This window comes from Otolemur garnettii, unplaced genomic scaffold (genome assembly GCF_000181295.1).
Source record: "Otolemur garnettii isolate 467f Iridium unplaced genomic scaffold, OtoGar3 scaffold00121, whole genome shotgun sequence".
NCBI lineage: Eukaryota > Metazoa > Chordata > Mammalia > Primates > Galagidae > Otolemur > Otolemur garnettii.
The window spans coordinates 213,532-230,504 of record NW_003852516.1 but is presented as its reverse complement, the minus strand read 5'-3'; the positions used below and the strand labels follow the sequence as shown (position 1 = coordinate 230,504).

At 40.3% G+C, this 16,973-nt stretch overlaps 1 protein-coding gene across 3 annotated transcripts in view; it reads right to left on the bottom strand.

Annotated features, from left to right (window-relative positions):
* The window catches only part of FGL1 (fibrinogen like 1), a 26,719-nt gene extending 18,826 nt beyond the window's left edge, over positions 1-7,893 (bottom strand). The window contains exons 1-2 of one of the 3 annotated variants that reach the window (XM_003797643.3): positions 7,807-7,893; positions 2,128-2,207 (exon numbers count right to left, since the gene is read on the bottom strand). In XM_003797643.3, the coding sequence (XP_003797691.2) occupies positions 2,128-2,199 (72 nt within the window). In that variant the 5' untranslated portion in view covers positions 2,200-2,207; positions 7,807-7,893. Of the gene's footprint in view, positions 1-2,127; positions 2,208-7,744; positions 7,766-7,806 lie in introns of those variants that run through there. The other 2 variants (XM_023517787.1, XM_023517786.1) reach the window with 2 other exon arrangements.
* Positions 7,894-16,973: the final 9,080 nt, after the last annotated feature.

The window sequence follows — 16,973 nt, the reverse complement described above, 5'->3', positions numbered from 1 at the left end:
GGGCGCCTGTAGTCCCAGCTACTTGGGAGGCTGAGGCAAGAGAATCGCTTAAGCCCAAGAGTTTGAGGTTGCTGTGAGCTGTAATGCCAGGGCACTCTACCAAGGGCGACAAAATGAGTGTCTTAACTGAAACAGAACAACAACAACAAAAACAAACCAAACTTTCTAAAGATAAAGTAAATTTGGTGGGTGAACGAGGAAGGAGGGGTGCAGAGGTGAGCGTCCCAGGGAGAGTAACTGAGGTCAAGAAGCTGTGATTTCAGGAGACCCATCTGGAAGGGTCAGTGAAAAGGGGGCTCAAAGACCACTTTTTCCCATTTTCTCATTTTTATTTTGACATCTCTATTTTCCACTCAGGTCATGATTTCCTGTGATAAGTATAAATGTTTTCTTTTGGGAAATTATGAATTGTAATAAGCAATCGCCTTATATTTCCTTTATAGAGATTATTTTCCAAAAGTCATTCGATTATAGTCAGACATAGCTTCCAGTTTACTTGCGTAACTTTCTGTTCCTGCCTTTATGTACTACCTCGTATTCATCCCATCAATATGAGGGCCTACTGTGTTCCAGGGACTCTGCTCAGCAGTTAGAACAGCATAATTGGGTGCTGGGCAACAAGAGGTATGCTGCCTTGCCATAAATTCAGACTATAAATTTCAGGAGGATAGAAATTCAGCTTCAAAGCCAGTCATAGAGCAAACTATATGACTGGAAGTCACATAACAACAGAAAAGCGGTGGCAGGGGCGACCTGCCTCCCATCTCTAGGTTCAAGTCCTTGAACTTCTCCCAGCTGTTTCTCCAGGATTATTTATTTGCTCTTGGTACTCTCTCCTAATCACTCTGATTTGTCCTCTCTGACAGAGCTATTTGCTTAGTCCCTGGGGTTACAAAAGCCAAAAAATGAACAGCAAGAACATGTTATGGTGTCTGGAACCTGTGTTGCTTTACAAGTGTGGGAAATTGGTTGCGATATTGTGCATAGTGCAGTTTAAAAATAACTAAAAGGATCACAGGCCAAGTGAGTCCAATCTTTATGAGACTGCATATAAAGTTTTAATAAACTTATTTAAAACTTAGGACTTTTCTAGATGGCGCCTGTGGCTCAAGGGAGTAGGGTGCTGACCCCAGACACCGGAGGTGGTGGGTTCAAACCCGGCTCCGGACAAAAAAACTGCAAACAAACAAACAAAAAAAACCCTTAGGATTTTTCTTTTTCCCAGAAATTGAGTAAATGAATGTCTTGTCCTTTTATTTTTTCCTTTTTCTTATTTTATTATTTTAGATTAATATGAGAGGGCAAATGATTAGGTTACACTGTTCGGGTTTGTCAGGCAAAGGTCAGGCTGCCCTTGAGCCCTGCACCCAGGAGGTGGGCCACGTGCCCTTACATTGTACCTGTTAGTGAGAACACACCAATCCCCTTCCCTCCTCACAGCTATTCCCGCCCTCCTCCTCCTCTCCGCCAATCGAATTTAATTGTGTTTCTCTCAGTTGTGGGCATGTAGTTGTTCATCTACTGGTTTCATACTAATATCGAGCACACTGGATACTTGCTTTTCTGTTCTTGTGACAGTTTACAAAGGAGAATGTTCTTCAACTCCATCCAGTATTTTTTCCTTTTCACTCATGGATGGGAGAAGACACAAATTCCTTGTAATTACTCCCAGATAATCTGATTAGTTTACAATGATAATATCCAATATTAGAAAGCCCAAGGACAATTTTAATTTCTCTGGACAGCTTTAAATTCTTAATATTACAGAACTGGCCAAATGACCCTACTGAATTAAAAAAAGATTTTGCTTATTTGCTGTGGATACTGATTTTTTACTTCAAAAAAAATTTTTTTTAAGTACTTGGTAAGTGCTACCAAGTCTGAGTACTTCTTGCAGCCTTTTTCCTTGTCCTCACTTAGTCAGGCTTTTTCAGTGACAAGTTGCTATGGATTTTTTACTAAATCAAAGAAAATTCAGGGTGGTGCCTGTGGCTCAAGGAGTAAGGTGCCGGCTCCATATGCTGGAGGTGGCGGGTTCAAACCCAGCCCCAGCCAAAAATTGCAAAAAAAAGAAAATTCAAGTTAAAGCAGGCATTATAAATATAATAACTTCCACAATAAACTTACCCAACTCTCCTCCACCATCACCACAGCAGCAGCAACAAGGATGAACTTAAACACCTTTGCCATTTTCTCCATTGGAAGAACTGCAAGAACAAAAAGAATTTCATAAATTTATCAACCCTGACATTGACATTTCCATGAGACCAGAATTGGGTTCAGACTCAAGTAGCTCCAGGAAGTCTGATGCAGTGCCACGGCACCCATAATCTTGACGACTTTCCCAACCTCTGCCACACAGAATGATGCCCAGTGTGACCTCCAGTAGAATCGAACTTGATCGGTTACAAAAACAGAGAAAGGGGCTCGGCCCCGTAGCTCAGTAGAGCACCAGCCACATACACCAGGGCTGGCAGGTTCGAACCCCACCCAGGCCTGCTAAACAACAATGAAAACTACAACAACAACAACAAAAATAGTTGGGCGTTGTGGCGGGTGCCTGTGGTCTCAGCTACTTGGGAGGCTGAGGCAAGAGAATCGCTTAAGCCTGAGAGTTTGAGATTGCTGTGAGTTGTGATACCACAGCACTCTACTGAGAATGACATAGTGAGACTCTGTCTCTACATAAATAAATAAAACCAGAGGAAGGACTTTAGCTCTTTTAGTGGTCCTAATGTGCTGCTTATATGATGGTATAAAAAGGATACAGGCTCTGTAAACACAAAGACCTGGTCCATATTTTGACTGAGCCCCTTGCTGATTGTGTTATATTAGGCAACTGACTAAAATGTCAAAAGAAAATATGAATTCCTATCTTATAGGACTGTAGACATTTTTAGATAATATTTTTAGATAGCCCAGCATACGGTAAATGTAAAACGAGTCATAGCTCATTTTGTATGTGGAAGACAGCTTTTATTTTTAAAAGAAGATAAAAAAGAAAATTGTAACAAATGTCTCAAGCTTTCAAGATTATATACATATATATACATATATACAATTTATATATATATAAAAACATATATATATGTTTTTCTTTTTCTTGAGACAGAATCTCACTTTGTCACCCTCAGTAGAGTGCCATGGCATTGTAGTTCATAGCAATCTTAAACCTTTGGGCTCAGGAGATCCTCTTGCTTCAGCCTCTCAAGTAACTGGGACTACAGGTGCCCACCACAACACTTAGTTTTTTTATTTTTAGTAGAGATGAGGTGGTCTTGAACTTCTGAGCTCAGGAGATCCACTGGCCTTGGCCTCCCAGAATGCTAGGATTACAGGCATGAGCCACCGCTCCTAGCCAGGAGATAATATTACAAATATTCAAGTGCTACTTATAGTTGTAGAGGGAAACTAACTTTACCAGTTCTTGAGATTCTTTTCTTTTCTTTCTTTTTTTTTTTCAAGACAGAGCCTCAAGCTGTCGCCCTGGGTAGAGTGCTGCGGCGTCATAGGTCACAGCAACCCAACTCTTGGGCTCAAGGGATCCTCTTGCCTCTGTTTTTCTATTTTTAGTAGAGATGGGGGTCTTGCTTTTGCTCAGGCTGGTCTTGAACTTGTGAGCTCAAGCTGTCCACCCACCTTAGCCTCCCAGAGTGCTAGGATTACAGGAGTGAGCCACTGTGCCCAACCGAAATTATTCTCACTTCAACCTTTGAAGTCATGAGTCTGGATGAAAAATTTTGCTCATACTCAAAATAGCTTTTGTGTACTGCCAAAGTAGAGTGTTTTCATAAATTTTAGAAGCTGAGGAGGTTAGGAAAATGTCTTCAGGATGTCAAATACAATTTATGAGAGGCATTGTTTTGGACTAGGACATGATGGATCAAACCAAACCAGAAAGAAGCCACTTGAGACATTTTCCTAAGTCAGATAGCCAGACACACAAAAGGGCAAATATTATTATTATTATTATTTTTGAGACAGAGTCTCAAAAGCTGTCACCCTGGGTAGAATGTCATAGCATCATAGCTCACAGCAACCTCTAACTCCTGGGCTTAAGTAATTCTCTTGCCTCAGCCTCCCACCAGTTATCTGGGACTATAGGTGCCCTCCACAATGCCTGGCTATTTTTTGGTTCTAGTCCTCATTGTTGTTTGGGGGGCCCAGGCTGGATTCGAACTCACCAGCTCTGGTGTATGTGGCTGGTGCCCTAGCCGCTTGAGCTACAGGTGCCGAGCTAACAAATATTATTTGTTGACACTTACATGTAGTATCTAGACTGGTCTAATTTACAAAATAGAAATTAAAATGGTTCTCAGGAAGAGGTAACAGGGTGGACTGAGGAGTTACTCTTTAATGGGTGCAGAGTTTTAGTATGAGAATATAAAAAGGTTTTGGAAATGGATGATTGCACAACATAAATGCACTCGTATCTTTCAACTTCTAAATATCTGAACAAAATTTGTCACTTATTTGTTGTAGCTAAAATTTTTTTCAACATTGAATAGTGCAAAGGATTAGATCAGTTATAAATCAATAAGGATTTTTATTAAGAAGTAACAATCATCCATTTAAACTGAATTATGGGATGGGTATGGTGGCTTCCACCTGTAATTCTAGCGCTCTGGGAGGCCTAGGCAGGTGGATTGGTTGAGCTCAGGAGTTCAAGACCAGCCTGAGCAAATGCAAAACCTCGTCTCTACTAAAAATAGAAAAACTAGCTGGACGTTGTGGTAGGCACCTGTAGTCTCAGCTACTCAGGAGAATGAGGCAAGAGGATTACCTTGCTACTTGAGATTGCTGTGAGCTGTGACACCAGGGCACTCTACCCAGGGGATAGAGTGAGACTCTGTCTCAAAAAAGAAAAAAATAAAAAAAAGAGAGATAGATTAAAACAAAAGGAAAAAAAAGAGAAAGAAAAGAAGAAAAATGTATATAATAAACTGAATTATGGTAGGAAAAGTATATTTGTAAAGAAGGCTTAGAAAAACACAACAACAGGAATAAATAAGCAAGAATGAGAAAGTTTCAGCATACGTTTTCTAACTATTAGGTGAAGTTTAAAAAATTCTACTGGATCGGGTGGCACCTGTGGCTCAAAGGAGTAGGGCACCAGGCCCATATGCTGGAGGTGGTGGGTTCAAACCCCAGCCCCAGGCAAAAACTGCAAAAACAAAACAAAACAAAACAAAAAAAAACCCTACTGGATCCTTCTAATCCCTATTGTCAGAAAATTACCAACCTATAGTAAGCTTGAAGTTATCTTTCACAATAAGAAAATAATGTTTTGATAATGGCAGAGAAAAATTGCTAAGTGGGCTTTGGGAGGCCATCATTCAACTCCCACAAAGATGCCCAGCAGCACGCAGGGCCTGGGGCGTTTATGTAAAAATGGATTAGCCAACCAGGTAGACTGTACTTCTCTGCCAGGCTGCACTAGAATCTATATTTAAAGCTCAGGGGAGAAGGCCACCTCCATTCATCCAACACAGGGGTTGGAAAACTAAGGTATATGGTCATTAGTAACCATGTTGCATTTGTATCTGAGGGTCACTGGACACTCCACCAAAGGCATTTTGCTGTTGCATTTTATTCCATGAGCCTCACAATGAAAATAATAAACACAGGATGCCTAAAGACTTGCTCAAGATCATACAGCCCCAGAGTACCCTTAAAATCCCCTGAGTCTCCTTATTGCCTGGTTGACCCTTTCTTACTATGTTAAGTTGAACTATAAGAAATGGTGGCTCAGCGCCTGTAGCTCAGCAGCTAGGGCTCCAGCCACATACACTGGAGCTGGCGGGTTCGAATCCTGCCAAACAACAATGACAACTACAACAAAAAAATAGCATTGTGGTGGGCACCTGTAGTCCCATCTACTTGGGAGGCTGAGGCAAGAGAATCTCTTAAGCCCAAGAGTTTGAGGTTGCTGTGATCTGTAATGTCACAGCACTCTACTGAGGGCAGCATAGTGAGACTTTGTTTCAAAATAAAAATAAAATAAAAATAAAAAATAAAGCATTTCAAATGTCATTACATTTTTTAAAAGTCATTCTTTTAAATTGACTATCTTTAGAACAATTTCTGAGAACATTTGCCTTTTTTCTTTTTTTTTTTTTTTTTAGAGACAGAGTCTTACTTTGTTGTCCTCAGTAGAGTGCTGTGACATCACAGCTCACAGCAGCCTCCAACTCCTGGGCTTAGGCAATTCTCTTGCCTCAGCCTCCAGAGTAGCTGGGACTACAGGCGCCTGCCACAATGCCCGGCTATTTGTTTGTTGCAGTTTGGCCAGGACCAGGTTTGAACCCGCCACCCTCAGTATATATCGCCTTACCCACTGAGCCACGGGCACTGCCCTGAGAACATTTTCAGTCCTTTAAAATTTCCTGGTGTAAGGGCTGGGTGAGGTGGCTCACTCCTGTAATCCCAGCACTTGGGTAGGCTGAGGCAGGTGGACTGCCCGAGCTCACAGGTTAGAGACCAGTCTGAGCCAGAGTGAGACCCCATCTCTAAAAATAGCTGGGCATTTGGCTAGTAAGTAGCGTTTCCCAGCTACTTACAAGAGAATTGCTTGAGCCCAGGAGTTTGAGGTTGCTGTGAGCTAAGATGCCAGAGCACTCTACCAAGGTGACAAAGTGAGATTCTGTCTCAAAAATAAATAACTAAATACATAAAATAAAATAAAATAAAATTTCCCAGTATCCTTCTTTAACTTGAACATTTTATACAATATCGAAGAATGCTTAGGTATTAAGAAATTTGCTTTGAAAAGCTAGTCTTCATTCTCCATTATAGTAAATTATTAGTTATTCTGCTAATCTGGCTTGTGGTAAAGTGGTATCAAATTATTCTCTTCTTTGCTACACAATTAGTTGTATTCTTTTGGGTGATAGTTTAGACTATTTTAAACTTATAACTATTATAGAATTAAAATTGTTTTCAAATGACTGTTTTGATAGCCGGTATTATTTGATGTAAATTATTTTCAGTCGACAAATTCTAATTCATCCTTCATTAAATTTTCAGGAATTCTTTAACTAATTACACTGCATTACATTCGAAGACAAAAAAATACTACATTTGGAAATAACAATGTCTGTCTCTGATATATCACTTTTAAAAACAACCACAAAACTAAGGTACATTAGTAGCACAGAAAAAAATCAAAAGTGGCATGGTTTAAGCCATTATGAAAGGATGGAAGCTAAAAGAAATTAAAAAGAAGGAAAAAGGTTTCAAAGGAAGCAAATTTAATAAGTTAACATTCACAAATGGACTATAACCCTAGTGTAAGAAAGTTAGTTAAAAATTTACTCATAAACACAGGCTTAGGGACTGCTTTTAAGGTATTTTCTTCCATTTTTTTCCTTTTTCTGAAAATGGGATATAATCATGTCTTTGTTTTGCCTCAAGAATGCAAAGAAACCTTAAAAAGCTAAATACGCAAATAAATAAAATAAATGATATACCCAAATCAATGAAATAAAGAAAAAGATTTATGAAGTTTTTACTTCTGTAGCTAAAATTATAACATGGTGCATTTTATTTTCTGCTTCGTATAGTGAAACTATAAATATCATCATTTACATAAACTCCCATCCAAGTCATTCAAAATATAAAGGAAATGGAGAAGAGATATAATTCTAAATATCTTTTCCAAGATGCAGAAGCAATCTTCTTGATAATCAGCCTGGTGGCTCTCAAAAGTTCAAGGTCATTGCTTGAGTTATCATTACTATCGCACCTGTGAAATAAATCAGCATTGTTACAATCATGCCAGAAGTGCAGAGACGTTAAATAACTTGCCTACAGTTAGAAATGAATCAGAGACCCAGCTCAGGCTCCATCCAGACACTCTGCTCCCCAGGATCCTCTAACTGCATTCAGAATTTGTAGTTGTTTCTCTGTTATTTGATTAGCAACAGAGACAATGTTGATTCTGGCTTTAGTCCAGAAACAAACATGGGGAAATTGGTTTAACCGGAGGAAAAACTGGAAAAAAAAAAAAAAAGAAAAAGAAAAAGAAAAGGAGATTCAAGGACAATTCTCAATACGCTGGTATTTTCTCTTTGCCTCCCCATGTGTATGAATTTTTATGAAAGATACAATAATGTATCTTTACAAGGATATATATGCCCTTGTGTGTATATATATATATATATGTATTTATTTACTTATTTATTTGAGTCAGAGTCTCACTATGTCACCCTGGGTAGAGTGCTGTGGCATCACAACTCACAGCAACCTCCAAATCCTGGGCTTAAGCAATCCTTTTGCCTCAGCCTCCCAAGTAGCTGGGACTACAGATGCCCACCACAACGCCTGACTATTTTTTGGTTGTAGTTGTCATTGTTGTTTGGCAGGCCCGGGCTGGATTCGAACCCATCAGCTCTGGTGTATGTGACTGGTGCCCTAGCTGCTGGCTACAGGCAGCTACAAGCACTGAGCCAGGATATATATTTTTAACCTCTTTTTTTTGACCACATTTTATTATTTTTTTTTAAATTGTTTTTTATTAAATTATAACTTTGTACATTGATACTTAATGTCTTATTATTGTTGTTTTCATCCAGAGAATTTTGTACAATTGAAGACTAACTAAAAACAAAGTTCACCTGAAGCTTTGCTTTGTAGGTACTGAAGGCAATAAAATTTAACCTGAGAAGATATGAAGTGTTAATAAAATGTCATTTCAGGCCAGACATGGTGGTTCATGGCTGTAATTCTTAGCACTTTTGGAGGCAGAGATGGGAGGATCACTTGAGGCTGGGAGTATGTGATGAGCCTGGGTAATACAGTGAGATGCCATCTCTACAAAACAATTTGAAAAATTAGCCAGGTGTGGTGGTGAACACCTATATTTTCAGTTACTCAGGAGGCTGAGATGGGAGAACAGCCCAGGAATTCAAGTTTGCAGTGAGCTATGATCGTGCCACTTCACTCCAGCCTGGACAACATAGTGAGACTCTGTCTCAAAAAAATAAAGTCATTTCAACTAAAATATGGAGGAAAGCCAAATTCGTCTTTGTTATAAAAAATGAGGCAGGCTAATAATTGCCAGGATGAAATGGTCATTTACTTGATCTTTGAGCAAAGCGAAAGTATTCCCTGAGGTGCCAAATTGCGAAATTTATCTGTCAGCATCAATTACACTGTGAACAACTTGATCCTTTTGTTTTAAAAACCTCTAAATTAAATTTTCTAATGTGTAATAGGCAACTTGTCAACTCCATTCTAAACAATAATGGCAACAACAAAACAATAGCCAGGCATTGTGGCGGGGTAATGAATAGCCATTCATTATGTGGTGTGGTAATTTCGGACTGGAAATCCAGGTTCATTATCTCTTTTTCATTCTGATGTAACTCAAACAGTTGTTTGCTATTTGTTCTGTGGTCCCATTTATTAGCTCAGATTCCAGTAAGACATCAAAGTTTCCTTTTCTTTCTATTTTTTGTTGTTCACTGGACTCAAACATTGCTGGAGTTTGGCCTTCCCGGTAAGTATTTTCCTGTCATTCACTCAGAAATTTTGAAGTCTATTAAAGAAAAGGTAATTCTGATGACTTACGGGAAAGGGGGAAAAAAGTCAATTTGGCCAAAATGCTTTATACACGCAGAAGTGGAAATTATGTATGCATAATTGTATAGAATTTAAGCTACTCATATTAAATTTTAAAAGCAAGCCAGGTGCGGTGGCTTATGCCTATAATACTAGCACTTTGGGAAGCTGAGACAGGTGGATCACTTGAGCTCAGAAGTTCGAGACCAGCCTGAGCAAGAGTGAGACCTCTGTCTCTACTAAAATAGAAAAAAATTATGTGGGCATCATGGTGGTCACCTGGAGTCCAAGTTACTTGGAAGCTGAGGCATGAGGATTTCTTAAGCCCAAGAGTTTGAGGTTACTGTGAGCTGTGATGATGACACGGCCTTCAACCCCAGGGTGACAGAGTGAAACTCTGTTGAAAAAAAAATTCTGTTCTTTCAAAAGCAAAAATATGGTATTATTTGGCTGATTTTATAATTACCTCTGTGGTAAAATGAAATATTTGAGTTTTTTTTTTTTAAGACAGAGTCTCACTATGTCACTGTTGGTAGAGTGCTGTAGCATCACAGCTCACAGCAACCTCCAACTCTTGGGCTTAAGTGATTCTCTTGCCTCAGCCTCCCAAGTGGCTGGGACTACAGATGCCCGTCACAACACCTGGCTTTTGTTTTGTTGTTGCCTTTATTGTTTAGCAGACCTGAGCTGGGCTCAAACCTGCCACCTCTGGTGTGTGTGGCTGGCACCCTAACCACTGAGCTATGGGCGCTGAGCCAAAAATGAAATATTTTGAAACACAAATCTATTTTTCCTCCTTGTGTCCCTTTTGCTTTCTCCCCATTCAAGCAAATAAGAAGTCCTTTGTTCGCCTGCTCAGTGGTGAATTATAATAATAACAGTAGCTAACTTTGTGGTGTATTTATTACGTGCTAGACATGGTAAGGACATTAACTCATTCACTCACTCACCAGCCCTAAGAGTAGGTACTGTTAATCATCTCCACTTGACAGATGAGGAAACTGAGACACAGAGGTTTAAGTGACTTGCCCAAGGTCACGTAGCTGGCAAGAGGCAGAGCCAGGATTGAAAGACAATCCAGCTCAGATTCTGAGCTCTTCACTATCTAAGAGAGATGATGCTGCTTATTGGGAACTTGGCTGGGAACATTGCCTCAGGAGAAACCTGGAAAAAGCTAATAATAGGGTCAATATTCTATGGAGGCATAACAAAAAACTAAACTTGTTAGGAGTGATATTGTTCCTGTAGGGCATGGACTATGGTGGGAAGAACTGGCCTGGAGAAAGGTCAAAATTGTGACCTTGCACAATTGTACCAAGCTATGAGACCCGAGAAAGAAGTAAGAGGGAAGAGCGATACCACAGGAACAGTTGGATCCCATGTTCGAGGAGATGGTTCAGAAACCAAAGGGCTGGAATACATACTTTAAGGCTAGGATCCCCAACCCCTAGGCTGAGGACCAATACCGTTCAGTGGCCTATTAGGAACTGGGCCACACAACAGGAGATGAGTTGGGGCGAGTGATCATCTGTACTTACTGCAGCTCCCCATTGCTCACATCACCACCGGAGCTCTGCTTCCTGTCACATCATCACCGGCATTAAATTCTCATAGGAGCTGGAACCCTACTATAAATAGCATGCCCGAGGGATCCAGGTTGTGGGCTCCTTATGAGAATCCAATGCCTGACTATCTGAATGGAGATGTAAGGTGTTTGAATCACCTGAAACTATCTTCCCTATTCTTGAACAAAACAACACGGAGGCCTTTGGAAATTGTGACTAGTCAGTTTCAGCAGTACATGAAGTGTCACAGTGAGAGTGAGTTTAAGAGAAAATGGAAGAGGAGAAGCTGGAGAATTCACTGGTGCAGTGGCTCAGGCCTGTAATCTTAGCACTCAGGGATGCTCAGGCAGGAGAATCACTTGACCTCAGGAGTTCAAGACCAGCCTGAGCAAGAGTGAGACCTGTCTTTATCAAAAATAGAAAAAATCAGCCAGGCATTATGGTGGGCATCCCAGTTATTCAGGAGGCTGAGGCAAGAGGATCATTGAACCCAAGGATTTGAGGTTGCTGGGAGCTAGGCTAATACCATAGCACTCTAACCTGGGCAACAGAATGAGGTTCTGTCTCTAAGAAAAAAAGAAAAGAAAAGGAAAGAAAGAAGAAAGGAAGGTAGGAAGGAATGAATTGGAGATAGCTAAAGAGTCACTTAGCAATAAGGCTAGTATTACTACAAGGAGGAAGTAGGCATAGGGGGTTTTTTGTTTTTAAAGGGAGATATTTGCAGAACTTCTCCCAAACTATACTTAGTAATATTTCAGAGAAATAAGACATTAAAATAGAATTAATTTTTTAATAAAAGGAAAAATTAGTGAGCAAGAAAGAAAGACCTCAAGGAAATTAATGCAATAGTCTGAAAAAAATTCACTAAAGTGGTTTAGAATCTATATTGAAGGAGACCTTCCAGACAGTAGAATAAAATAACGATCTGACAAATAGAAAAGAAAATGAGGGGTTGAATTCAGGAAGTCAAACAGCCACCGACGAGACGTTTCAAAGAGAACATGGTAAACAGTGAAGACTGAAATAATAGACAAATAACTCCCAGAATTGAAGGAGATGAGGATGAAAGATGAGAGAGCCAATTAAGTGCTAACACTCAGCCTGTGGACACATCATGATGAAATTTTGAACAACAGTGACAGTGAAAATTCGTAAATGGCTTTCAGAAGACTTAACGTCCCTTATAAAGGACTGAGACTCAGAATGGAAGCACCCTTCTCCCTAGGAAGAATGCCTTGAAAATTCCAAGGGAATTTCCATTTTCCTAATGAAGGTTCTCTGCAAGCTATCAATCAAGTGTGAAGACAGAATCAAGACATTTCAGACATGTCTTTATTTAAAGAACAAAAATAAAATACACTTTCATATACAGTTTCTGGGAAAGGTTCTGACAATCTGAACTAGAAAAGCAAGGATAAACGTGGATAAAGAGGAAGAAAAGGAAAAGGAACCAAGAAAAAGTGAGTTGGTTTGTGATGGGGCAACTTGGCTAGGCTGAACTACATTTCCCAGAATTCCTTTTCCTTCCTGTTTCCCATTGGATCAGCCACAAGACAGATTCCGGTGCTGAGATTTGGAGGGCAGAAAGGAAGTGCAACCATCTTTGTAGCTTAATTATACTCAGTATCTCATTGGCACAAGACAGTGACCCAGCCTCTAGCCACCCCACTTTCCCCTGGATACAATTTGGATCTAACTTTTAGTACATGACAAAGGGACATGTACTTCTGCAGGATACCCACATCATCAAGGTCAGAGGCAACAAGCACTAGACCCAGGTTTCAGTTCATCCTAATAGTCTTCAGCTCTGGCTTCCATTACATCTATCTTAAGATGACCAGATGGCCCGATTTCTAACAATTTGTCTCGCATCCCGGGGCATTTAAAAAAAGTCCCGATTTTTGGAAAGAATGCACGACAAGCTAGGGAACGGCAGGACAACGGGAAGGGAATATACAGTTTTCGACTGCTTAAAAGGTTAATGTAACTCCATTTGGGAATGAAGAGGTTAATGTAACTTCCTTTGGAAATGAAAAGGCTAATATAAACTCCCTACTCCCCTCCTGGGCAAGGTCACCCAGGTGGACAGGAGCCCTACTTCTTTGAGCCACAGGTGCCACCCTATACATTTTTTTTTAATGTATTATATTTGTAAATTGTACTTATGTTGAAATTAAAAATATATATATTACAATACTATTTTTGCGTTCTATGAAAATTTTTGTTGCTCGTAGACCAAATTTTTAAGAACACCCTCCTCCCGCCCCCTTGTCAATGGTGTCCCACTTTACCAATGTTAAAATCTGGTCACCTTAATCTATCTACCCTCTCACTTACCTGCCCAGCATACTTGGAGCTTTAACATCTCCTGTGGGACAGCAGCCTTTCAGACAATGCTCAAGGCGCTCCCAGAATTGTATTAAATCAAACCCTTATATATCCTAGAAGTTCTGCTTCTTCAATTGAACTCTGTTAGGCTTGCTACAGGAAGCTTGTGAAAAGTGATGTTGATAGACATTTGACAGTTTCCCCCAAATGTATAGCTTCAAGTTCCACAAGACCTGTATCCTCCCCTTGTTAAGATAAAATGAAAAGGTTATTGGTCAGTGCCTGTGGCTCAAATCCAGCCCCAGCAACAAAAAAAAAAAAAAAAAAAAGGTTATTTACTCCTCTTCTTTTCAGAGGTTTCTAACCTATCTGTTCTATTTGGAATGTCCTATATCTATGCGATTAATATTTGGAATTTTTTTCTCTGATTATCAAACCAAGTCTACATGGGTTCCCTAACAGGAAAAACGCAAAATATTTCTTATTTCACTTTTTAAATTTCTTGTTTTATTTATTTATTTGCAGTTTTTGGCTGGGGCTGGGTTTGAACCCGCCACCTCCGGCATATGGGGCCGGCGCCCACCTCCTTTGAGCCACAGGCACCGCTCTTCTTATTCCACTTGTTTCCCTGAAAAAAATAAAAAGAGCTCTGGCTAAGGAATATGTTTTTTTTTTTTTCCTTTTGCTGTGTATGTGAGGACTTTGGGATTGCATATATTTTATGCTTCTGAACAGTAACTTCTTTCTTATTTAAGAAGAATCTCTTTATAAGGTCACATGTCATTAACAACCAATTTCAACCGGATACATGTTAAACACTAATAGAAAACAGATTTTTTTATACTTAACACGTGAAGAAGGAATTCAGCTCTACAGTGTGAAAATATGTGGGGAGAAAGGAAAACAAGAGCTCATGTTAAGGAAAACCACACTTTGGGAATGAGGAAGATAGAAAGTACAGTGATATCTGCTTTCATTCTACTCCTCAGTGAGATGGATCTGCTTTCTTTGATACATTTTCTACAAATATTTTTCATCCAGATAACTAAATCCAATCTCTTTGTGTGCCTTTTGGACCAGGTTTTAGATTCTTAAAATTTTTTCTCCTCATGAAGCATCATTTGACTAACTAAAAAATACATTATGGTTCATGTTCATATGAAAGTTCCTGAAAGTAGAATCCCCAGGGTTGTCAGTTGTTCTGATGAAATTTCTGAACTCTAGCAGAAAATTCAGAAATAGGCTCAGTGCCTGTAGCGTGGTGGGTAGGGCGCCAGCCCCATACACCAAGGGGGGTGACCTTGAACCTGGCCTGGGTCAGCTAAACAACAATGACAATTGCAACAACAAAATAGCCAAGTGTTGTGGCGGGTGCCTGTAGTCCCAGCTACTTGGGAGGCTGAGGCAAGATAATTACTTAAGCCTAAGAGTTTGAGGTTGCTGTGAGCTATGATGTCACAGCACTCCACCTAGGGCAGCATAGTGAGACTCTGTCTCAGAGAAAAAAAAAAAAGAAAATTTAGACATATACATATGACAAAAAATGTATTTATACATTTGAATTTCAAATTCATCTTTTTTAAATTCAGCTTTTATTATTTTTATTTCTTAGAAAAAGCAAGACAGCCTAAATATAATGTTCTGAGATGCTTTCATTCTGATTAATTTGTTATTTGGGATACATATAGTTCATTACAAATGACCTTTTTCCCCTGCATATGCATTTAAGACAAGAACTTGGCCTATTGAACTTTTGAAATTTACATTTAAAACGTTTACATTTGGGGGCCGTGCCTGTGGCTCAGTGAGTAGGGTGTCAGCTCCATATACTGAGGGTGGCAGGTTCAAACTCGGCCCCGCTGAACTGCAACAAAAAAAAATAGCCAGGTGTTGGGGCAGCACCTGTAGTCCCAGCTACTAGGGATGCTGAGGCAAGAGAATCGCCTAAGCCCAGGAGTTGGAAGTTGCTGTGAGCTGTGATGACACGGTACTCTACCGAGGGTAAGTCGAAATGGGGTCTTACTCTTGCTCAGGCTGGTCTCAAACTCTGGAGCTCAGGCAATCTACCCGTGTTGGTCTGCTGGGATTTCAGGCGTGAGCTGCCATGCTGGGCTAATGTCTGTTTAAATTGAGGTTTCCCAAAAGCAGAGCCTGAGAGAATTTCTTAGAACTCCATGCTAGGAAAACACAATGCGAGCGAAATAGGTCATGCTCATTAGCGTTGTGGAGGAAGAATAGCATTCATTTTAACAGTCGCTCAGGTTGAAACAGGCTGAAAGGGAAACCAGGAGAACAAAATGATTCTGTTCATCAAGAATTAATGAAGAATCTGGAGTTTCCACATAACCCCAAAGGAAGAAAGTGGGAAAGGAGGGAGTGAATGGGGAGGAGGATGTGAAGAAGGAATCCATCCTGATGACAGAGAGCTGAGCAAGAGGCAGCCAGCTGGGCTACAGCTGAGAATCTGTAAAGAGCAGGAGTGTTGAATAGTCAGTTTTAAGATATTTGTTGTGGTATAAATTCCTCTTCCCCTTTCTTCCACAGCTAAGGCTAAATCCTCAGTGAAAATCCACTGTGCAGAGATGGCTTATAGCCTGCTATTTTGGAAAGATACAAGGGAAGAGGCCTTTCCAGGGACTGAGCTCGTTTCCTGGTGCATAGGTGATCGAGATGGTCTCCCCGCCAACTTTGAGGGCTCAGGAATATTCATGTAGCTGATATTTGATCTCTGTGAGTAAAGCTGGTGTGTTTCTTACGACAAAAGTACACGTGAAAGATAAATGCAAGTCTGTTTTCTAATTGGATTTTGAGGCTCCATTCTATGCGCTGCAGAAACCTAATTCTTCATTCATTTCAGCATCTTATCAGGTGATTTAGAGTCTCTCTCCAGCCCAGGGATTATAGATGATTTCCAGGGTTGGGGTAGGGGTGGGGCAGGCATGGCGTGACTCAGACGCTGTAGTTACTGAGACCTCAGTCATCAATCCACACAGATGGCTGCTGTTCCTGGCTCCCCTTCCTTTTCAGAGAGGCAAAGGAAAGTATTAAGTTCTTTTGATCTCCTACCAGTTTTCCTCTTTCTCCCCAAGCAAATGGTGAGGAGTGGGAACGATGCTGATTTTAATCTTTTTAAGAATGTCTGAAATTTTATCTTTGGTCTCTGGTATTGCTGATTGTGACAATCCTTCACAGAGGAAATGCATGCCACATCTAGTCTGTATAAAAGAAAATACCAGGCCAGGCATGGTGGCTCACGCCTGTAATCCTAGCACTCCGGGAGGCTGAGGCAGGTGGATTGCCTGAGTTCATGGGTTCGAGACCAGACTGAGCAAGAGCGAGACTTATCTCTAAAAATAGCCAGGCATTGCAGTGGGCACCTGTAGTCCCAGCTACTGGGAGGCTGAGGCAAGAGAATTGCTTAGCCCAAGAGTTTGAACTTAAGCTTAATTACTTGCTGTGAGCTGTGGTGGCATGGAACTCTACCAAGGGCTACATAGTGAGACTCTTGTCTCAAAAAAG